This window comes from Lontra canadensis, unplaced genomic scaffold (assembly GCF_010015895.1).
Source record: "Lontra canadensis isolate GAN:19392208 unplaced genomic scaffold, GSC_riverotter_1.0 scaffold184, whole genome shotgun sequence".
NCBI lineage: Eukaryota > Metazoa > Chordata > Mammalia > Carnivora > Mustelidae > Lontra > Lontra canadensis.
The window spans coordinates 572315-595455 of NW_022631178.1; the positions used below are offsets into that span (position 1 = coordinate 572315).

Genomic DNA, 23141 nt, shown 5'->3' on the forward strand with positions numbered 1-23141 from the left:
CACACGGGGTGTGAGTCCACGCGTGTGACATGTCCAGACCAGGCTCTTCCACAGACAGGAAGGGGGCTTATGAGGGCCGGGGCCTGGGGAGCAGGGAAGAGTGGGGAATGCTAGTGGATGTAGGGTTTCCTTTTGGGGCGATGGTACATTCTGGCATCACACAGAGGTGATAGTTACACAACCCTCCGAATCTGCTAAGAGTCACTGAATTGTATGATTTGCAAATCACAGCTTAAATCAAAAGCAAGGAATAAAAGAAAAGCCGTGCACTCACACCGGGGGTGGGAGACCCCAAGGGGGCCCCTCGACTACTGGGGGCGCCAGTGAGAGCCGGAGGACCTGAGCGGCTCCATGCCAGCCACGGTCAGAAGAGGCCCTCCTTGGGGAAGCGGGTGGTGCGCAGGCTGAGGCGGGGTCTTCAGGGACCGAGTCTGGGTCACCCCAGACGTCTCCGAGCGGGGACACACAGACAGGCACTCCCAGCAGCCCACGCAGCAGCACCGAAGCGTGCAGCCCCTGACGGTGGCCCTTCGTGTCACAGCCAGGTGGCCGAGTAAGCAGAGGGCCAGCTCTCCCCACAGAAGTCCTCCAGCTGACAAACAGTGGAGGAACAGGGACCGCAGCGTCTGCTAGACAGATACCAGGGTGACGGTCACTGCAGGCCACATCCAGCCACACGCGAGGAAATCCATCCCGTCCCCACCACGACAGACCAGGGTCCCCAGCAGCCTCGACGCACCTGCCCCGGGGGAGAGGGGAACGCAGCAGCAACCTGACCGTGGCCGGGGGACACGGGAGGACCCCAGCGCTACTGCCCTGACCAGGGCTCAAGGTCAGCGCCATGCACAGGAAGACACGTAGAAGGGCAGGCACACAGGTGACACCCGAGAATGCAGCATCCCGCCCACAGGACTCCCGCCGAGAACACAAAACCCTGGGAAGCGCACCAGCCCCAGGCCAGCCTGCATAGTGGGGCCCGGCTCCCTGCGCTCCAGGCTGGGAGCTCTGGTCTGCTGGCTGCACTGGGGGGACGGACCGCAGTGCCACCCGACGAGAACGTGCCGGAGAACGTGTAGGAGACTGGGGCAGCGTGTGAGACGGCGGAGAGCCGGCACTGTTTCCCACCCTCCCTATGCACCTGAAGTGCCGTAAAGTTCATTTCATCACAAAACCCTGACACATACAGAAAGAGTATCAGCCCTGAAATTTTCAGGTAACCCCTGGGTACACGTGCCCTTCATCCTGGAACCGGCCCCTGCGTTCTGGGCCACTGCAGAGGGTCCAGCTGCGACTATCCAGGGGGACAGAGTGGCCTCTGAGTGAGGACTAGCTTTGACCTTCTGCACTCCGGAGAGCAGGGTCCCACGGGCTGCAGGCCCCACCCGGAAGCTAGAAAACGGGAACCCCAGGGCACCTGGCAGCTCGGTCCGCAGAGCATGTGAGTCTTGGTCTCAGGGTTGTGAGTTCAAGCCCCACTTTGGGTGTAGAGTTTACTTAAAAATAAAACTAAAATTAAAACAACAAACAAACAAACAAAAACCCAGGGACCCCATACAGGGGCACAGTCAACCCCCTGCCAACGTCCCAGGTCTGGGTTGGATCCTGCGTGGAACCGAGGGAGGGACCCAGTCCCCCCAGTGCTCAGCGTGTCAGCCCTTGTCACAACACAAGGAACAAAGGCCCTCAGACGGTGAAGCTGGAGCCAAGACTAGGCACAGGCCCGGGAACCCAGTCCAGATGCCCTCCCTGAAGAGAGGGGAGGGGCGCGGATCCCAGGGAACTGCTCCGTGCCCCAAGGAGACTGGGAGAGGAGGCTTCTCTTGCAGGCAGAGTCACACAGCTTATCTCCTTTCTCTTTTTGCTTTGGCTGCCAGGAAATTCAGGGCTCGGGTTTAGTGAGCAGAAGGTATATCAAGGCCTGTAGGTTTATGTTCACTCCTGGCTGCAGCCCAGCTCCAACTCCTTCCGATTAATAGCACAGTGGAGAATGTCAGAACGTGCCATGGGCCACATGTGGGCTTCCCATGGTGCGTCAGTGTCCTCTCGCTACCATAATAAGCTACCACAAATGTTACAGCTGAAAACAGCACACATTTATTATCACCCTGTGGTCCTGGAAATCACAAGTCCAAAACCGAAAGCTATGATCCCCCCCGGGGCCCCAGGGAGACCAGGCTCCCGCCCTTTCCTGGACCGCGGTCCCCCCCCATCCTCCCCACCAGCAGCGCGGGGTCTGTCCATCTCCGGGACCCCCGCCCTCTGCCTCCCTCTCATGAGGACCTGGTGAGGACGCCGGGCCCCCGGGAACCCAGGGTCACCCCAACTCGGGACCCTGACAAGGTCCCCTCTGCTCTGGGAGGGGACACATCACAGGTCCCGGGACCAGGAAGGGGACGTCTCTGAGGCTATCACTTTGCTGGTCATCATGGTGATGTCATTCGGTCAGTCAGGAGCACAGGGTGTCTGTGGCAGGCCCACTGGCTGAGGCTCAGCGGGGTCTGGCCCCCTTCCTAGCGTGGCCCGCAGGCCTGGGGGTCACAAGGGCATGGAGGAGGCTAACGGGGCCTCAGGACCCTTCACCCCAACTGGACTCTGGTCCCATATCTGTCTAATCCCACACACAGCACCGGGGAGAGATTCTGTTCAAAGAAGGTTCTGCTGCTTTAGAAGAAAGATCGGGTCCGAGCAGCCCCTGGGTGGGTGGCCCAAGGTGGGCCACTGCCGAGCTCAGCAGGCGCTCGGTACGACTCTGTGAGCCGGGCGTAGCCGAGCTGCACCGCAGAGCAGCGACCCCCACACGCGGGGAGACACAGGTGCGGCGGCCCCAAGGGTGGGTCAAAGGAAGCGCATCTGGCTCTGGGCAGAGCGGAGAGAGAAGCGGCACGAGCTGAGTGCATGAAAGCGAGCCGGGCGGGCGGCCCTGGCTGGGGCTTCCGCTCCCAGGAGCCTCAGCTCCCCGGCCTGGAGAGCAGGGGGCGCCCTGGCTGGGAGCCGGCATCGTGAGACACTGAGGCTGGCCAAGGAGCTGTCCTAGACCTGAGCGGAAGAACTCAATCAGCGCTCAGAGCACGCATGGCGGCTCAGGGAGGGGGTCAGGCCGTGGACCGCCAGCCGCACCCATTGTCGTGGACATGGGTGCTTCGCAGGCGGGGCGATGGCAGCCGCCAAACCAGAGAGGCCAGCGCGTCCTTGCGTGTCAGCAGCTGGCGGGAGAATCCACGTATGCCTGCAAAGGCTGCTGGGATGCCACCACGGGGACCCCCCTATCCCTCTCCCGCTGCCCCCTCCCCCTGGGAGAGCTGGGGGCCAGATGAGGCCTGCAAACCACCGAGGGCCAGCTGAGCCCACTGTGCTCGCACGTCCTCCAGGCCCAGCCAAGCCCCTTCCCAGGGGGCCACACGGGGTCCAAACTGAAGAGGGAGGGCTTGAAACACACACACACATGCTCATGCGGTCCGGTCCTGCCGGGTGAAGGCCTCCCAGGCTGCACCCCCAACCGCCCCTTGCGGCTCCCAGCAGCCCTGCCTGTGGCTGAAGCCACTGTCCTGGGCTTCCCCTGTGTCCTTCGGCTCTTCAAGGACCCACTGGGTTTAGGGGATCCCTGCTCCATGATCAGCTCATTCCTGACTTTAACTCAGTGACACGTGCAAAGACCCTGTTTCCAAGGAAGCTCCCGTTCTGGACTTGGCTCCAGGCCCCACGGGGTGCTACAGGGACACTGGGCAGCTCCCCGCAGAGGGAGCCAGTCAGAACCTACCCTGCCTGGGTCCAGGGGATTCCAGCTGAACTGTATCCTCCCGGACGGCTCCCCAGGAGCCACACAAGCCCCCACTGTACAAGGAAAGCTGAGGCTCCGGGGACCCGAGCTCCCAGGGATGGACAGTTCCCAAACTGCGTGCTCGAGTACCCCAGCTGTGGCGAAACCGAGTCCCACACGTTTCTGAGGGAAACTCAGTATCGCCAGGCTGCCCCTTCCCAGCCTCAGATCCTGCCTGGGCTCCTTCCCACAAATGCTCTCTGGAGGCACCTGGCTTCTGGGGCCTGCTGCAAGGAGGGTGAGCCATTAGACGCAGCCGGCGAGGGTGCATTGGAGTCCCCCCCCAAAATGAAACTGCACGTGTCTCTTCCTCCAGTGTGGGTGGGCTACACTCTTCAAACGGCCACCGTTTGGGTCACAAACACCCAGTCCGGTCTTGGCACCCAACGGAGCATCGCCCTGCCAGGGGTACAGGGCATGAGGCGCCACGGCACCCGGATGGGGCAAGCATGGGGGCCTGCGCCCGGGAGAGGGAGGTGCTCCGCTTGGAAAAGCAGACCCAGCGCCCCCAGACGCCGCCCCACAGCCACACCTGGGGCGCCAGCACCAAGCGGACAGGGGTGCGCCTCCGGCCCGGCTCTCTCACTGCAGGGAAGCCACTGGGGTGACCTGGGAGCCCTCGGCCACAGGGGCAGCAGCTCGCCACGGGGGCAGCAGCTCTTCCCGAGTATAGACCATGGGCACTTGAGCTGGGCCAAGGCTGCCCATGCACCCTCACGGGGATGGTTGGGGGGACCGCGGCTCCAGGTCCCTACCTGAGGAAAGTCGCCCGTCTTTGGCAGGAAGCTGGGGGTGGTGGTGGGGGGTCCGTAGCTGGTGTCCACGCAGGGCTGGCCGGCGAGGAAGGAGGTGGAGCTCATGAACTGGCTGCAGGGAGACGGGGACAGAGGACAGCCGTCAGGACAGGAGCAAGAGCCACCGGCCCAAGGACCAGCTCCAGCGTCCAGGCGACTCAGCTCCTTGGAGAGGCCCACATGCCCATGTCCCAGGACACAGTGCCCTGCAGTCGCCAGGCACGGCCGGGCTCCTCCACAGGCTGTTCCTGAGCCGGGCACTTGGCCTGCTCCCGGCCAACCCTCCTGCAGGCTCCTACTTACTCTTCAAAACCCCACTCGCCATGCCCTCCCAGCTCCTTCGCCCCGAGTTCTCACCCTCAGCCCGGAGGGAACCCACAGAGCCCTCTGCCCTTTTCCCTGGTGGGCTCTTTCTAAGACCGGCCATAGCCAGTCAGTCTCAGCTGCCTCCATGTGGCCAGGGCCCAGCCCACAAGCCCCTAAGTGGGATGCTGAAGCCCTCCACGGGCCACGAGCTCTATTTTGTTCTGGCAGGGCCCGCAGAACTGTGAAAGCTCTGGAGGGCTCCATGGCCGCAGGGCACGGCGCGGCAGCGCGAGCTAGGACCCGGAGGCCAGAGGGACTTACGGGCTCTCGCTGGAGAAGGCTGGGTACGGCGTGGGCGAGAAGGCGGTCCACCACGGGCAGTGCAGCATGGCGCTCTGAAACACAGCGGGAGCGTCAGGGGCGCCCACTGGGGGCTCAGTCAGCAAAGAGGAGGGAGGACGCTGCCGCCACAGCCTGGGTAGAAACTGCACCCTGTGGTCCCCCAGCCGGGTCTCCAGGGAGCGACCACAGCCATCGGTCTGCCCATCCATCCAGGAGAGCCCACGGAGGGGACTGCCGTGAAGACGGAGGAACGCATCTGTGCATGTGGAGGGCTCGGGCTGGCCGAGAGCCACGGGCACCTCCATACACCCAGCCACGGGCGGGGTGGGACGGGGGAGTGGGGCGCAACCCACCTCCAGACTAGGAGCACCCCCTCATCTCTGGAGGGCCTGGGGGGCCCAGACTGCTGGCCCACCCAAGGGTCTGACCTGGGAACCTGCATTCCACACAGGGCCCAGGTGTGCTGGAGGGCCGGGGACCCTGCCTGGAGGCCCCCCTGCCTCCAGAAAGTAGAGGGTGGGACTGGGGCACCTTCTGGTCCAGGCCCAAGGGAGGTCCGTGTGGCAACGAGGGCTTCTCCGAGGGGCTCCCACCAGCACCATGGATGAACCCCTCCTGGGGGGTGAGAGCCTGGCCTTCTCAGAGCTCCCGCAGGCCGAGCCAGCTTGGTAGGAGTTCTGGGGAGCCCGCTTTGAGAAACAGTCATGGCGGGCTGGGAGGGTGACCCTGAGGTCAGTGGGGGCTTGGCGGCCCTGTACCAGGCTCTGATAGGACCAGCTTGGGGGCGTGAACAGTGGACGCTCACGCTGCCCACACGACAGGCTTGTCCCACACTGACGCATAGGCCTGCTGAGCAGGGGTCCCTTCCCCGAAGCCACACCATGGCCTGTGTGGGAGCACGTCCGGGGGGCCCCGCCCACCGCTGGGAAGGGGAGGGGCCCGCTGGCTGCAGTCAGTGTCCCCACTTGTCCTAGCTGGCTCTGGCAGGTGGAAGACCAGCAGCCTTCCCACGGGGCCTCCACCAGGCGGCCGGAAGCCATCCCCCAGCCACGGCTTCCTCCCTCTCTGCAGGACTGACTGACGGAGAGCTGGCCTGAGAGCTGGCCTGGAACCAGCCCAGACGGCTGGGCGAGGAGAGGCGCCATTCTCCGGACCTCTGTCTAGGGGTGGGGGGAGCCGGCCCTGACTTCCCAGCACTGTGCGCCGCCCCCACCCCACGCCCCGACCCCTGCAGGGCTGTGCGGGCCCAGAGCAGCAGACCGGAGGAAGGGGAGGGAGAGACGTGCAGGGAAGGGGTCCCAGCCGCTCCCCCAGGGTTGGCACACGCTGCAGAGACACTATCCGAACAGCAGGGAGGAGCAGCACAGAGCCCTCCCCAGCATGACGGCTGGCGGCACTTATGGAGAGTAACTGCGGAAGCCTCCAGAAGGCCCCCCTCCAGGGGAGCAGGGTGAGGTCACCCCAGGGCCCCGGTCTAGTGTCACTTCTCCTCTCCAGCCCCATGCAAGGAGAGGAACCGGGGGACGCCTAGACCGCTCAGTCCCTGGAGTGAACCACTCTTGGTCTCGGCGTTGTAGGTTCGAGCCCCATGTCAGGTACGGCGAGGACTCAAAAATAAAATCTTTAAAAAGAAAGGAGAAAACTCCAACTTGAGAGAGGGACGTAAGCGTCCCAGAGCCGCGGGCACTCCCAGAACATCTCACAAACTAGCATAAACCAGGCACCGTGGGCCACTCCGGGCACACAGCAGGCAGACCCAGCTTGGAGGCGGCTTCCAGGCCAGGCAGGCCACTGTGGGGTGCGCCCCACTCCCCCCACCTCTCCTGCTCTGTCCACACCTCACCCGGGAAGCCGGATAGCACGAGGTCATGTGCCTCTGTCTACCCGGCACCCCCGCACCCTCTCCCCCAGCGCAGGGCTCTGTGAGGCCGCCAGTCCAGGCCGCCCCAGTCCCACTCCAAGGGGTGCCACCACCCAGCCAACGAGAGCCTTCCTCAGGATCTGCCCCGCACAGCAGGCGCGTCTCTGCCTCTCCAGAGCAGGCTCTGGGCGTGACCCATCTGGAGACCTGAGCCTGACTCCTGCCCCCCCCACCCCCAGGCCAGCCAAGGCCAGCTTGCCTGGGGATTTTCCAGGTGGGAACAGAGGCTGGCTTCTCCCGGGGAGACGAACGCCCCAGGACCTGTAAGCCCACGTAGGAAGATAACGCTTTTGCTAGAGCAGCAGATAAAATACAGGGTGTCTAGCAAAAATGGAATTTCTGATAAACAGCAAACAGTTTTTAGGGGCACCTGGCTGGCTCAGTGGGTTAAGGGGCCGACTTGGTTTCGGCTCCGGTCACAATCTCAGAGTCCTGGGGTCGAGCCCCCTGTAAGACTCTACACTCAGCAAGGCATCTGCTGGGGATTCTTTCTCCCTGTCTCCCTACGCCCCTCCCCATGTGCTCGCACTCTCTCTCTCGCTCTCAATAAATAAGATCTTCAAGAAACAAAAAAAAATCAGGGGTACCCGGGGGTGGGGCACAGGTGGTTGAACGACTGCCTTAAGCTCAGGTCATGATCCCCGAGTCCAGGGATGGAGCTCAGCAGGGAATCCGCTTCGCCCTCTGCCCCTCCCCCTCTCGTCCTCTCTCTCTACCTCCCATTCTCTCTCAAATAAATAAATAAAATCTTTTTTTAAAAAGCAATTTTTTTTAAAGATTTCATTTATTTATTAGTCAGAGAGAGAGAGGGAGAGCGAGCACAGGCAGACAGAGTGGCAGGCAGAGGCAGAGAGAGAAGCAGGCCCCCTGCTGAGCAAGGAGCCCGATGTGGGACTCGATCCCAGGACGCCGGGATCACGACCTAAGGCGAAGGCAGCCGCTTAACCAACTGAGCCACCCAGGCGTCCCTAAAAAAGCAATTTTTAGAGTAAATATTGCATGGGACATACACATCAAGATATCCTTTGTTTGTGTGAAACTTAACATTCATTACATGTCTGCGTTCTCAGTTGCTCAATCAGGCCACCCTTAGTGACAGTGACAGTCCTGGGGGTAGGTCCCCTCCTCCAGAGCTCGGTTCCGCCCGGACAGGATGGAGGGGAGGGGAGTAGTGCTGAGGGTCCCAGCCACAGAGACGGGCCATGCACACATCCAGCGTCAGCACGGGCTGGACCCCGTGTGGCCTGGCGAAGGGGCCCTCATGGCTGGAGGCCCGCAGGGACAGGCTCCGTAGACGCCCTGGGAGGGCCAGCCCAGCCCCACAGAACACCACGGAGAGCGCTCTGCCGAGTTCCGCCAGTTCTGACAGCTGGAGGGGGCTGGGCCTGAGAGGCACTTCCCTCGCCCCGGGTCCACATCGCAGCCCCAGCAGGTCCCTCCACGCCTGCTTCTGAGCATGGCTGGTCCCGAGCTGTCCAAGGAGCACCGGCACCCTAGCCACCGTCCCGGGCCACCATAAAGGGGCCGTGGCAGCAGCAGGATCCCTGTGGTAGAGCCCCATCCTCTGCGGCCCTACCCGGGGCTCCTTCTGACCCAGGAGTTCTGATTCGGAAGGACCCCCCCCGTCCCAGCCTCATCCGCAAGGGGGAAACACAAGGGTGGTATTTCTGGTGGCAGAAAACTGGAATCACCCCAGAAGCCCAACAATAGGGAAACAATTAAGCAAATTATGGGACGCTGACAAGCAGGAACCCTGTAGCACTATGAGGAATGACGAGCGCGCGCTCCAAGACTACAGAGACTACGGAGCTGGGCAAGACCAAGCCCCAGGACACACTTACCCACAGCCCCGGGCCAGGCGGCACACGGGGACAGGAAGGCATCGGGCACAACGGCGCGGACGGAGGTTCAGAGGGAGGCAGGGGACATGGAAGGTCAGAGGACGTTTGGACACAGCTCGACCAGGAAGGGGAGAGAGAGGAGGCACACAGCGGCGTCTGGGGCCCTGGCCAGAGGTGCTGGCCACCGGCCGAGGGCGCGGACATGGCATCTTCAGTGGTAGCGCAGACGGGGAGGTCTGCCCTCCCCAGACTGCTGTGGCTCACGCCAGTAACTGTGTAGGTCAGGCCTGTGACGTTAGGTTACCAGTGGGCACACCAAGACAGACAGAACTCAGCCCATGCCACCCAGCTGCTTTCCAATGTTCCGATCATGGATCTGGGACACCCCCCAATGGTTCTGGGCATTTGACCCTGAGCAGTGCCTGACCCCAGTGGCCCACTTCCCGGCTCCTCTGAAATCCAAGCTTGATTCTTGGTCTCTCCTGCTACCTGGCCTCCTCCCAGCCCTAAGCCAGCAGGACGGAGGGGAAGGAATCAGCTGACACTTTCCTGAAAGAGGACCCCTGGCAGCCCCAGCCAGCCCTCTGCCCCCGTCCTGACAGCTCGAGTCTCCCTGCTGAGAAAGTCTGCTCTTCTAAGGCAGAAAGAACCCTGGTTCTGCCCCAGAAAAGGGAGGCTCCAGGCCTGACTTGCTGCAGAATGCTGGACCCTGCGTACACTGGGCCATTGAGCAGGCCGGGCTGGAACCTATGTGCCCTTAACCACAGTCAGCGAAGCTCGGGAGTAGCCGCGATGCCCTGTGTGCGAGCGGGTAGACCCCGGAGTTCCGCCCAGACGGGGAGCATTACTCAGCACTGAGAAGAAACGAGCCCTCGAGCCCGGCAGAGACTGGAGGGACCTCAGCAGCGCATCCCTGAGCGAGACCAGCCAGGCCGTGAAGGCCACACGCTGTGGGGCTCTGAGTCCGGGGTGTTCTGGAAAAGCCAGGGCCGTGGAGGCCGGGGTGCGGGAGGGTGACAGCGCGGAGCCCAGAGGGCCGAGAGGCCCAGGAGCTACTCTGTGCCACGTTGTGATGGTGGCTCTGTCCGTGACGTTTGTCCGAACCCACAGGGTGTGCAGCACCAACCGTGAGCCCTGGTGTCACCTGCGGCCTGTCGTCCTTCATGTCCCCGTGTTGGTCTGTCGGTCCTAACAGCTCAGTGTGATCATTAACGCAACGTGTTAACAATGCAGAAAGCGGGGTATGTGGAAACTCTGTGCTCCATTTTCCTATAAATCTTACAACTGCTTAAGACATAAACGTTGGGGGACGCCTGGGTGGCTCAGTCGGTCCAACTCTTGATTTCGGTGCAGGTTGTGATCCCAGAGTCACAGGACCGAGCCCCACGCTCAGCAGGGACTCTGCCCGAGGTTTCTCTTCCTCCCCCTCTGCCCCTCTCCCCTTCTCTCTCTCAAGTAAACCTTAAAGGACGTAAGGTCCATTACATCGAAAATAAAAAAACCTCAAAATAATATGTTGCGGAGGTCGCAGCCCTTGTCCTGCCGGCGAGGACAACAGCCCAGGCCCGAGCGTCTTCCTAAGGGCCAGTCCTGACCTTGGTGAAACCAACCCAGTGGCTCATGTCTGAGAAACTTGGGGGCAGCTGGGCACCCCTAAGGGGCCTCCCTGGGAAGTGGGGGCTGGGACCTCCACTCGAGGCCCAGGCAGGGGTGGCCGCAGCTGCAGCCCCAGGAGCAGCGTGTCCCTCCCCACCCCTGCGCCCAGGCTGACGCTGGGGGGGCCAGACTCACCTGGACACCGGGCCCGCACAGCGGGGTCTGCAGGGGGGGCGGGCTGTAGAGGGTGCCGCCCGCTGGAGGGGGCTCGCGCTGCGGAAGCTCCCCGTCCATGGCAGGCCCCACCACCAGCATCGGGGGGCTCCGCCACCCAGGCCGCGGGTGTGTCTATCTGGGTTTCTTGCTCCGCGGTGGCGGCATCATGACCTGGGGAGAGACATGGCACATCCCAAGGTCACCCTTGAGGCCCAACAGGTGAGGGCACAGCCCCAGGGATAAGGGAGAGTGGGCTAAGGGGTGGCCAGGTCAGGTGGGCACAGAGCAGGTGGGCTCAGCACAGCCAGCCACGCCTTTGGAGTGGAGGGTGGGTGCGGAGGCTCCCCTGACCGCACGGTGTTGGGGCGCCCCTCCCCAGGGGCCGTGCCGGGGTGGGAGGGGACCTCTACCCCCAGTGCAGCCTGAGCACACTCGAGCAGCCCCTGGGGCTGGGCTCCGACCCCGTGCTCCAAGTACTCAGGAGGCCCCAACCACGACTCGACCGCACTCCCTGAGGACACCGGGACTGGACTCTTGACCACAGGGCCCACCTAGGCAGCAAGTGCAACCCAGAGGGGCTCCCGGCCACACGGAGCAGTGCCTGGGCCAGAACGAAGACGAGCTCTGGGACGGACCTCCAGGATGGCGGCAGCCCTTCCAGTGTGGCTGGGCTGTCCCACCGCGCTCCCCACCGCTGTCCGCATGACCATCGAGCGCTGCCTGGCCCACCAAATAACAAGTAACTTGGCCCCCGGGGTCTGCTCCTGCCACCCATGAAGAGAGCCCCGGGCCCTGGTGTGAGCCAAAAGCCTCGCCCATCCCATGGGCCCAGCTCCGTGACCTGGCGAGTCTGAGGCTGGGAGTCAAAGTCCAGCCCGGCCGGCACCTCCAAGCTGAGCGCCAGCCCTGTCCCTCTGCCACCAGACTGGGCTCGCAGGAGTGTCTCTGGGGGAGTCGGGGCCAAGCTGAGCCAGGAAGGGGCACAGACACACAGCTTCCCCACCGAGAACGGTCCTGCTCTAGAAGGCAGGCAGAGCAGGCGCAGAAAATGCCACCGGGGCTGACTACAGAGGCACAAGGCTTCCCACCCGATTTCCATCTGCCCCGTGGCCTGTGCCCTAGGCTCCCCTGGTCCCCACCCACCGCCACGGGAGCCCAGACCCTAGGCTGGCCCTGGAGCTCCTCAGGCCGGCAGTGGCTGAGGACATTAATCACCAAGGAGAGGCAGGAAGGGGAGGCAGCTGCCGCTCCCCGCCAAGCCCTAGATGAAGAAATCCTCGGGACTTCCAGTAATCACTGTCCGCACGCGGGCAGCTTATGCAATCCCTCAGGGGGCGGGGAGGGGCTGCCTTTACCCCGAGCTCCTGGCCAGCAAAGGGGCCCGCAGGCCTGAGCTCCAGCAGAGGGCTGCATCTGGGCCCCAAGGACCTGCCACTGCCCGGCTCGGCTTCGGCTTCGCAAGCTCACGGGCTCCCCCCTGCAGCCGGGACGGCACTTCCCCCAGCCTGGAGGCCCCGGCCTGCCCCGGCCTGTCCTTGCGCCCTCCTGGCTCCTGCAAGCCAAGACCCGGTGGGACACAGCCTTAGAAGCCAAGAGTGGAAAGTCCTGAGGTCTTCCTGGATGAACACACATTTAGCGGTGATTCAGGGTCTCGGCCATTCCTTTTAAAGATTCTGGGGTCATGCAGATGGGCTCAAAACCCAGCTCAGCCTCCTAACAAATCTCTGACAATGCAGGGGCACCTTAGCTCCTCTGAGCCCCAGTTTTGCTCATCAGGAGAAATGGGTTGTGTGGAGGTCTGTGGCCAAGGCTTGCCGGGCACTCAGCAGAGCACAAGGCCGCGGTGACCCAGTGACCACTCCCTTCCCTGAGGCCCCAGAAATCTCTTGGATTTGGGGGACCCCCCTTGAGGGGGCTCTGCTCCCAGCACCTGGGACAGAGGCAGGCAGGAATGACCTTTATCCAACAGAGAAAGCTCACGCTGGCCGGCTGGCCCTCATCCCCGGGGTTCCACTGCCGCCCCTTCGGTAGCAGGTGCTCGCGCACGCCCCCGCAACACCTCCCGGTAAGCCCTGTCCACGCCCCGCCTGCCACAGCTTCCCTCTCTCGGCAGCCACGTCCTGGAGTGAAGTCGAACCCCTCCCACAAGGAGGTTGCTTCCAGGCTCTGCGGCTACAGGGCCCTGGGCTGCTCCTTTAGAAAGCACCACCCGAGGCCAGGGTGCATGGGGGTAATCACGAGCCACTTCCCCGGAATCACAGGAGAGGTGAAAATACTTGTCCGCACAAAACCTGTACACACGTGTCCACAGTGGCAGGAATCACAACAGCCACAGAACACCCAGCGTCCATGAAAGGGTGAGAGGACACAACGTGGTCTGTCTGCCTATGGGCATGGGATTGGCCCCAGCAGGAGCAAGGCGCCCCCACGCGCTGCCCAGGGACCGACCCCGAGCCCACCACGCTCAGGGAGGGAACCAGACACAGAAAGGCACAGGGTGTGAGTCCACGCATGTGACACACCCACACCAGGCTCCTCCAGGGACAGGAAAGACCTCATGGGGGCCAACAGCCATGTGATAGCTGATGGGGACAGGACTAGCTGTCGGACTGATGGAATGTTCTGGAATTAGGTAGTGGTGCCGTTTGTATACTAGAAATATAGTGAAAGACACTGAATCATACACTTCAAAAGAGCAAATTTTATATTCCGTTAATCTCACACCACACCCACCACCACCTCATCCCCCCGGAGGCCACCCTACAGAGCCCCCTTCCTCCAACACCCAACCAATGTCACCTCTCACCACCCCAGAGCCTCCACAGGCTCAGGCTTCCTGTTCCCCTGTACCCCCAAGGCACCGGGCCAGCCCTCCTTCTGCACACCCTCAGGACCCCACCTGTCCTAGTCCCCTGCTTTCCCACCTCAGCTGACCTCGCCCACTTCCCACTGCCCAGTGCTGCCCGCAGAACCCTGCCGGAGCCCCCGAGCCCGGTCCCTGGGAGGCGCCAGCTGCTTCAGGACCAGCCCCGGTGGGCACCAGGTGGGCTCGCCAGGCACGGAGGGACGAAACCCAGACAATGCGGGGCTGGCTCGGCGCTCAGCACCCTACTGGGCCCGGGGTGTATTTTTAGAGCACCCCATGACAGGTGAAGCATGGGTGCCCACACAGGCCCACGCTTCACGATCCTGGTTTACATTCCCACAATTTCCTTTTGAGATCAGGTTTTCAAATGAGTCACTATAAAACGAAAAGAGCAGGGACTCGGTGGCCCAGACAAGACAACGGGGCAGTGCAGCGCAGGAAGAGGCCATGGCCTGGGATAGGCTGACCCCGACACGCCCCCAGCCAGCAGGCACCTAGCCTCTCTGCTGACCCCCTCAGCTGTCACCCCAGCTCTGCTGGCTCAGCCCCCCACACACTCTGAGCAGGCTGTGCTGACCGCGCTGACCGCCCAGACCGCAGGCCCACCATGGCTCACTCCCTCATCTGTACCCCGCCAGGCCAGGATCAGGCAACCCCCGAAACCGTGTCTCTGGGCAGCTGGGACTTGCTGGCCTCCCCCTGGGCAGGAGATGACAGCCTTTTTGGCCCGCCTTCCACCTGGCTCTGAAGGAAGGTCCTGGGATCCCAGGATGGGGCGGGGGTGGAGAGGGAGACATGCTGAGACGGCCGCGTGCCATGGGGACGGACACTGGAGCCACACAGCCGCACGCCGAGGAGCACCGGAGCCCTGGGAGCTGGAGAGGCAGGAGGGACCCTCCCCTGGAGCCCCCAGAGGGAGCCCGGCCCTGCCACACCTTGAGCTCAGGTTTATGGGCTCTGGGACCGGGGACAACAAAGTTCTGTGGTTCAAGAGGCCCAGAGTGTGGTCGGTTGTTAAGGCCCCCCGCCCCCCGGGACACTAGGCCTGGAGGAGGAAGCAAACCCCAGCTGGAGCCGCCCCAACCCTCAGCCCGGAGCCCCGCGAGCCCTGGGGGCTGGGAGCGCTGCCGACCCGGAGCTCCAGGCCAGGCTGGCACCGAGCGCGTGACCTCGGATTTCTACAGAGTTCCCGGGACGCATCAGGAATGCAGAGGCTCTGGGATGCCAAAGCCAGGCAGGGGCCCTGGCCCCCTGTGCACAGCTCAGGCAGGGCAGGAAGGGGGATAAGAAGGATATGGTGGGCGCACCCAGAATCCCCATTTCGGAGCACAGCCGTTCAAGGGTGGGAGTTCCAGCTCTGTTCTCAATGCCGTGAAAGGCGGCCCGCAGGACCCCAGAGCCCAACCCCGCAGACCTGCCGCCCAGGAGCAGTGTCTCGACTGCTACGGCTCCTGCAAAACCTCCCGTGCTCCTGGGACACAGAGGAAGAGCTGTCCTGGGGACAGGCATGGGGCGGGGGGGAGGCCCCACATTTCCTCCACACCAGACACCTCAGCCCTGGCCTGGTTCAGTCAACACGTGCCTGAACACAAGACCAGTAAGCTGACTGGGAGCAGAGGTGGCCCCGGCAGGAGGACCGCCACACGGCATGTCACCCGAGCCCGACCCCCAAGAGCAGAAGCGGCAGAGCTCGACCGTGTGGGGGACGCACGTGGGACACTGCACGCCACCCCAGGAGCCGAGTGCAGGGACAGGCACGTGCCCACAACAGGCCCCGGCGCCTCCCAGCTCGCAGCAGATGCTCGCGCTCTCCTCACACGCAGCGGACGGTGGCCCCCGGGAGAAACTGCGTGTGGAGAAGCAGAACGCCGGGTGAAGACGACCCCCGGGAAACACAGCCTGGGACTGGGTTCTGGAGACAGACGTGGGCTTGCCTCTGGCTCGCTGCCTGCCCCTGCCAGCCGTGGGCCCACGGACCCACCCCTGGTCCAGGAGAGACCAGCTCCCTCGGGGCAGCCGCGGTGACAGCCCCGTGACGGGAGAGGTGCAGGGACCGCCTGATGGCCCTACAGGGAGCCAGGTGCTCGGGCAGGCCGCACCTGAGTGTACAGGACATGCCAGAGGCGAGCAGCCCTAGGGGGCCAGTCACTGCCCTCCCCCACCAGCCCTACGGGCCTGGCTTCAGGGGCACACAGTCCTTCACACCCCCCAAGGGCCCAGAGGACATGGGGACCGGAACATGAAGCCTCCTCAGTCACAGCTGAGGGCATCTGAGCCCAGATCTCGGGGGTCCCCAGGGCCCCCCCACCTCCAGATTCAATTCAGCTCTAGCGGGGAGAGGCATGCAGCTTGCCAAGGGGCAGTACGACCCGCTTGCTCCGGCACCTGCTAGCCGCCCCAGTGGCCCAGACCGTTAAACCACTGTCCACGCCGACACTGCCTACAGGCACCGAGCACCTTCCACGTGGCCCCTCTGGGAAGTGTCTCCTCCGTCTTGTGCTCACTCGCGGTTTTTAAAAAGGCACTATATACACTGAGCTTGTGGTCTCCTCTGACACCCACGTCTCCTTCCCCAGAGCACATTCAGGCCAAATCCCACTGGCCCCAGACTTCCTGGCCCACTGACACCGGTGTGCCCTACTCTGTCTGCCTACACAGAGGGTGGCCTGTCCCCCCAGGGCTTGCTGCCATCCCTGCTCGCTCTCAGGCTTGCTTCAGGCTGGCTGGCGTGCCACGTCTCTCTCCCTAGCCCCAGAGAGCCCTGAGCAGCACAGGGCCTCCTGCCGCCCGTGGCTGGGTCCCATGAGTCCTGGGTCAGCGGCCTGACAGCCAGCAACCCCCTCAGCCCCCTTTAGTCCCACCTGGCGCCAAGAACATCACAGGGACCTTTGCCCAAACACCAGCTCCTGGTGTCCCGCAGGAGGGGAAGGCCCCTCGGAGCTCCGGGCTGGTCTTGGGCACAGCACCCATGCTCGACAGTCTCCCGTGCTCCATCCCCGGGAACACCGGCACCGGGCTGGACGCTGTGCCCACTGCTGGGAAAAGGCCGGAGGCCCCCACAGCGCGGCAGCAGGCGTTCGGAGACCTGCGAACAGAGCCGGGAACTGTTTCCGCTTCTCCCGTGGCCAACGGCCCCGTCTGAGCAGCCCACGCGGCTGCCCTCGACTGCTCACGCCCCACAGGACAGGGGTCCAGGATGGCTCGCCACCCTCGCCCTGGGCCTCACGGGGCCTGGGCTTCACAACAGGTGCTCTGTGGAGACGCCCCCTGCAAGCCCGCGCAGCTGTCCGCATGACAGGAGGCCCGTGTCCCTGCCACCGGCCACAGACACGGAGGCCCACTCAGGCTTCGAGTCTCTCACTCCCCTTCAGCCTCCAGTGGAGAAAGTTCTCTGCTTCCGAGGGCCTGTGAGGACGCTGGGGCCCGGGGACATCCAGGGTCACCCCCATCTCAGGGGCCTTGAGGGCCCTGCTCTCTGGGACCTTCACGGAGCCGCGGAACTTGGTGCACAGCTCGTAAGCGGACTGGTGGGCAGCAAGGCTGCCCCTGCCTCCCCCGCACTCGTAGGATCTGGGGAACAGAAGCCCCCAGCAAGCCCTTCTCAGGGGAGCTTCCCCAAGGCCTCAGAGAGGTGGGGAGGGGCCCCGCTGTGGCAATACAGCCTCTACCATGCAGGAATGCGACCCAGGGCGCCAGATGGGTGGTCCTCCAAGAGAAGTGGCAGGCCTAGGTTTGGGGGTGCCAGCCCTGACTTCTCCAACGCGGCAATCCAGCATCACATCCACACCCTCCTCCAGGTTCCACAGTGCTGGCCCTGGACAACCTAGAACCCTTCCCACAGCTGTTCCTGACAGCCCCCGACAGCGACCGACCTCAAAACAGGGGAGCTCCTGGACGGCTGGAGTCTGATGAAAACCCCCTGAAAATGCCCTGGCCGGCTCACGTCCGCCCGAATGACACCGGGAGAGGCTCCAACGGCCCATGCTGCGGCAAGCGCCAAGCTCAGAACCTCACTGGGACCAGGCAGGGGAGGGAGGGGGGTCCTCTGTGCCCAGTCCACAGCTTCCAAGCTGAGTGGCCAAGGAGGACACTCCAGACACCCGGAGCCATCCCAGTGAGCACCGTGACCCATGCAGCCCCTGTGCAAACCCAGCCACAGACAGATCTGGATGCCCGGGGAGCCCCAGCAGGGGAGACGAGGGTCTGAGCCGGCCAATGAGCCCACCTTCCCAGCTCCATGCCTGACACAGGCACGCATGGGGCCAGGGCTGGAGCCAGGGCGGCCCCCCTCAGTCTGCCCCACGAGCCGAGGAAGATGCCGGCTCCGCTGGCAGGACACCGGCCACTCCCGGCACCCCTGGGTCATCCGGGGCACAGGGATGGTGGCCCCACCTGGTGAGTCAGGGCCATAAAAGTTTACAGCCCACTGCAGCCCTGTGGCCAGACCGAGCCCTTCCTCCTGCCGTCCCAGCACCCTATGCCAGCAGCCTCTGACCCTCTGGGCTGGGACTCCCAGGATACGGGTGACCTGCCTTCCAGAACATGGCACACGTGGCTCCTGAAACGTAGCAGACCTCGGAAGGAGGGCAAGGAAGGTCTCTTTCAGTTGCACTTGGGGATCTATTCCTGAGGTGACAGAGGCCAATCCAGACAGGGCGTCTGGGCGCCAGTCAGGGCCACCTGCAAGGAGCACACAGCATCCGCGGCAGCTGGCAGCCCACAGAGCCCATTCCAGGAGGCACAGAAACCCCGGGAACTGTGTGCCCCGAGGGCTGGCGGGTAAGCCAGCCCTTCCCCGTGGACGGCGGGGGCTCCCCTGCTGCGGGGCTCCAGGAGCAGGACCTGCAGGAGCAGGTACCTGAGACGCAGAGAAACGCCGCGAGTGTCCGGGGAGGCACCGAGGCCAAACGCTTCCCCCACCACACAGCAGGGGCCACATGAATGCCCCTCCCCGACAGTCACCTCGCGGCTTCCCTCGGCCTCGTGCCCACCCAGCATGCGTGGACAGCACGGGGTGGGCACCCCTGCAGCTGCCCGAGGAGGGCCTACAGTGAACGGATGAACTTGGGTGGGACCGTATGGCATCACTCCTCTCCCGCAGTCACCTGGTCTCATGGGGGGGGTGGTCCTCAGGCAATCAGGGCCGACCCGAGGCACCCCGACACCAGAAGTCAAAAAGCCCCCAGGACTACGTCTCATAGCCCCCCTCCATGTCCACCCGTGGCGGTGGTTCGGGACAGAGCTGGAGTTTGGTGAGGGGCGCCCAGCCGTCACACTCGTGACAGAGGATGGCACGTCCTCTGTCCCCCGGAGGCCAGAAGATGCCCAACAGCCGACCCGTGCCTGGATGAGGGGGCAGCAGGGGCCCAGGCTCAGGGCTCTCCCCCAGGCCGCAGAACACAGGCATCTGAGCGGCAAGGACAGGCCCTGCCTCTTTTAAAAACGCTTTCTCGTTCTGGGGAAGGCACAGTCCACAAGCCACGCACGTCACACTTTAGGTACACAACTCTGTAGTTTTTGGAACATTCACAGAGTTGTGCAACCGTCGTCTCCGTCTAGCGCCACAACATTCCATCAGCCCGAAAGCAGCCCCATCCCCATCAGCCGTCACTCCCCCAGCCCCCGGAACCCCGGCGAGCCCCCTTCCCTGCCTGTGGAGGAGCCTGGTCTGGGCGTGTCACACACGTGGACTCACACGCCGTGAGGCTTCCTGTGTCTGGTTCCCTCCCTACTTGTGGAGTTCTGAGGTCTGTCCACATGATAGCACGTAAGCAAATGGCCAGTCTATCTCTGCCTCCCCTAGGGGCCTGGCAGGCTGGGACGCGGCCCGAGCACCAGAAACGCAGTCTTCACCCTCACCCGAGTCACCCGCCTAGCAGCAAGGGAAGCGGGGGCCTCGAGGGCCTGCTGTCACCAAGGGCAGGAAGATGAAGGAGTCTGCACAGCAGGAGTGGGGAGGGCCGTTCCAAGGGACAGGGACTGGGGTCCACTCAGCGGGAGGACTCGCGGCTGCATGCAGGTTGGGCAGAAGAGGGCAGGACACAGCCAGGCCAGAGCGATCGGGTGACCCCACTGTCTGGCTCCCTGGGGCCCTGCTGTACCCAGCCCTCCCTGCCGATCCAGCACACAGCCTCTGGCTGCGGAAGCAGTGGCTGACACGCTCCAAGCCTGCGCGTGACACATTCCACACGCGTGACGCACACTCTCTCGTGTGCACACGACATGCACGCACAAGGCACGCAGCACAGGAGAGCACAACACGGCGCACGCAGGCGAGAGCGGACAGACACACACACACGTGTTCACGTGCCACGTGCCCCACACTCACGGGGATGCCCGCCCGAGTGGGTGCACACGTGCGTGTACTCACGCGCTTGCACACACATGTCCACACGTGGACACCCCGGGACCACCTCCCCACTCCACACTCAGCCCCGCAGTGTTCACACATTTAGGGGACGTCTGCCCCCGCCGCCCTCCACCAACACCGAACCGCAAGCAGATCCCCACCCCCGCCCCGCCGCCGCCCTAAAGGCCTCTTATCCAGAGGAGGCCATCCTGGGAGGGAGACGGCCTCTGGGGACTGGACACAGTTGCCTCTTTATTCCCAGCCAAGCTCGCTCCGTCAGCGTTTCCGGCCTGGCCCTTGCTGGAGGGGCCTCTGACACCGCTACAACTAAGCTGGTCCTGCCCCAGTGGAGGCCCTGCCCGCGGGGTATGGGGAGCCGGCCTTGGTGTCCCCCCAGGCCCGGGCAGTGACTGAATCACGGTCACGCAGCTGGAGGGCGCCGGCCCTGGGCTGTCCGCCTGCACACGGCACCCGGCTCCACCCGGCCGCGGCTGGGAAGGCGCTACCTCTTCTGCAGGACAGGCTCTCCCGGGAATCTCGTCCCCCCAGCCCTCGGCCACAACACAGATGTCCCCACAACACACACACACACACACACCCCAGCAGGTGCTGGCTGGGGCAGGCGTGAACAGACGTCTGCTCAGATCCTCCGAGTTCAACAAACGTGCCCTCCTGCCCTCCAAAATCCCCAGCACGCCTCCCCCCCGCCCCACGGTGGCCTGTCCCACGTCAGTGCCCTGCACGTGCGGGGCTCCTCAGGGGTCTGCCGGGTGCCTGGGGGCATCTTCCCCACCGTGTGGGGCCCTGGGGCCACTCGCCTGCCCTGCCGTCCCTGGCCCGCCCACCCAGGGCCCGGATTTCATGGTCCCCGGTCCCTCTGACCACTCCACAGGTGGATGTCCTGGGGGACTGGGGTCCAGAGCAGAAAGCTCTGAGAGGCCAACGCCCACCTCTGGGGCTCCCCCTGGGGAAATGCAGGGGCTCCCCACGAGAAAAACCAGACAGCCTGGCCAAGGGGCCCAGGGTCTCAGCCTCAAAGAGGGACACACTCAGCCGCCCTGCTCACAAGCGCCCCCCACAGCCCGGCGGGCGGGGCAGGGTGAAGCGCAGAGCGGGGTGGAGCCCTCCACCGGCCCCCGCGAGAAGGGCCAGGCCTCCCATCCAACCGTGGCGCCCTCGGTCGGCCTCCGGGCTGTCCTGCTTCTGACAGGTGGCCATCTTTATTTCCTGGGGGGTCCGCGGCCCCCGGGGCCCCAGCCCCAGCCTCCTCGCGGCTTTCCCAGGTGTCGACAGGGAAGACCCAGCAGGCCGGGCAGCAGCTCCAGCCGGTGCAACGCCAGCCCCCAGGCCACACCATGAAATCACACCCCCACGCCGCCTGCGCTCTTCACCGTGGCCAGCTTCGGGCGCGACACCCTCCCAGGCGGCGCGCAAACACATGGCACCCACCGAGCCCGGCCAGGCGCTGGACAGGCGGGAAGGACATTCAGAGCAGGCGGCACTCAGGTCCATTCCGGGAAGCAGAAGCCGGGGGTGCCCCGACACACTTTACAGACTTTCCTCCTTTCCTGACCACCAGTAACGTTCTGCACAGAGACTCCCGAGGCCTCCGAGGAGAGCCCGCCTGGCCGTCCACACCCCTGCTCCCTGACTCCAGACCCAGCACCTCGCACCCCAGGGATGGGGGCAGGGAGGCTGGCATCACCTCCCACCCACCCCCCAGGCTGCCCTCCGCATCTCTGCCCCCTCCCCAACCCCCGTCCTCGGGGCTCCCACGCAGGCACAAGGCTCTGCGGACTCGGCCCAGAGCCGGCCGCCCCCACGCCAAAGCCGCGAGACCTGAGGGTCTGCCGCTCCCGGAGCGCGGCGAGCGGCAGCCCCGGCCCCCGAGCCCGGAGAGGAGGAAAGGGCAGGAGTCGCCGCGGGCCTGGGGTCAGAAGCCGCCGGAAAGGAAGGGGCTGGGGCCCCGGAGGAAGAGGCCACCAGAAGGGAGGGGTGGGGGCCCCGAGGAGTGCAGGCGCAAGGGGACCCGAAGGAGTCGGGCTCGGGGGCCGCTAGAAGGGAGGGGTGGGGGAGTCGCCGTGACGACGCCCTCCACGGGGGGCACCGAACGCGGAGGGAGGGAAGCGGTGGGAGCGCGCCGCGCCGCGGGTCCGGATGCGGGCGGGGCGGCCGGGGTCCCCGAGGAGGGCGAACTCGGGGCTCCGGGCGGAGCGCGCACCCCGGGCTCACGGCGGAGGGCGGGGTCGGAGATGGGGGTCGCACAGGAGGGCGGGGCCAGGGCTCGCAGCGGAGGGCGGGGTCGGGGGGGTCGCCGGGGAAGGCGGGGACACGCCGCCGCGCTCCCTCCGCCCGCGGCCCCTGAACCCCGGCACCCCCGGCCCGGGGCGCGGGCGGCGGCGGCTGGCCGGGGCCCGAGCGGGTGGGGGAGCGCGGCTCGGGCCGGGCGGGAGCCGCGGAGTCGCAGCGAGCGTCGGACCGACGCGCCTCACCTCCGACCTGGGTCCGGCCGGGCGCGGAGCCCGCGGCGCCTCCGTCTCTCCGAGCTTCGCCTCAGCGGCGCTCACTTCCGGGTTTCGGGCGCCATCTTGGGGGCCCCGCTCACTTCCGGTCATGCCGCGGGGCGGGGACTCTGGTGGGCGGGGACTCTGGTGGGCGGGGAGGGGGCGGGGTCCCTGGGCTGCCGGAGGCCCTGACGCCTCCTTGAGGGGGCCGCGGGTTCGCGTCCCACCCCGCCCGCTTCTGTTGGGACCCTAGCACGTCGCTTCCTTGCGGGCCTCAGTTTCCTCCTTTGCAAACGTGGAGATCGAGTTGAATCTGCGCCGCCTCCGGGCCCACCCCACCCTGCACTCTCGCGCCGGAACTTTAAGCCGCTGGGTTTCTCCCGTAACCCAGATCTTAGCTCTGAAGTCCCCACCTCAGATACTCCCCGAAACCCTCCGAGACGGCCCCGGCCCGCCGTGCTCTCTCCCTCCCCACCAGTAGTTGTCTGCTTATTGATCTATCTCCACCCCAGTAGGAGTTCTGGGACCTCGGGGACCCCCTAGCAGGGAACCCAGCGCATGGGTGGGGGGTGGGGCAGGCGTCTGGTGA

The 23141-nt window shown here is 64.8% G+C and overlaps 1 protein-coding gene across 3 annotated transcripts in view; it reads right to left on the reverse strand.

The window, feature by feature from the left end:
• Nucleotides 1–22653, reverse strand: part of SBNO2 (strawberry notch homolog 2) — a 46807-nt gene extending 24154 nt beyond the window's left edge. For all 3 annotated transcript variants that reach the window (XM_032847117.1, XM_032847115.1, XM_032847114.1), the window contains exons 1-4: nucleotides 22541–22653; nucleotides 10813–11004; nucleotides 5239–5312; nucleotides 4573–4684 (exon numbers count right to left, since the gene is read on the reverse strand). In XM_032847117.1, the coding sequence (XP_032703008.1) occupies nucleotides 4573–4684; nucleotides 5239–5312; nucleotides 10813–10932 (306 nt within the window). In that variant the 5' untranslated portion in view covers nucleotides 10933–11004; nucleotides 22541–22653. The remainder of the gene's footprint in view (nucleotides 1–4572; nucleotides 4685–5238; nucleotides 5313–10812; nucleotides 11005–22540) is intronic.
• Between the last annotated feature and the right edge of the window lie 488 nt (nucleotides 22654–23141).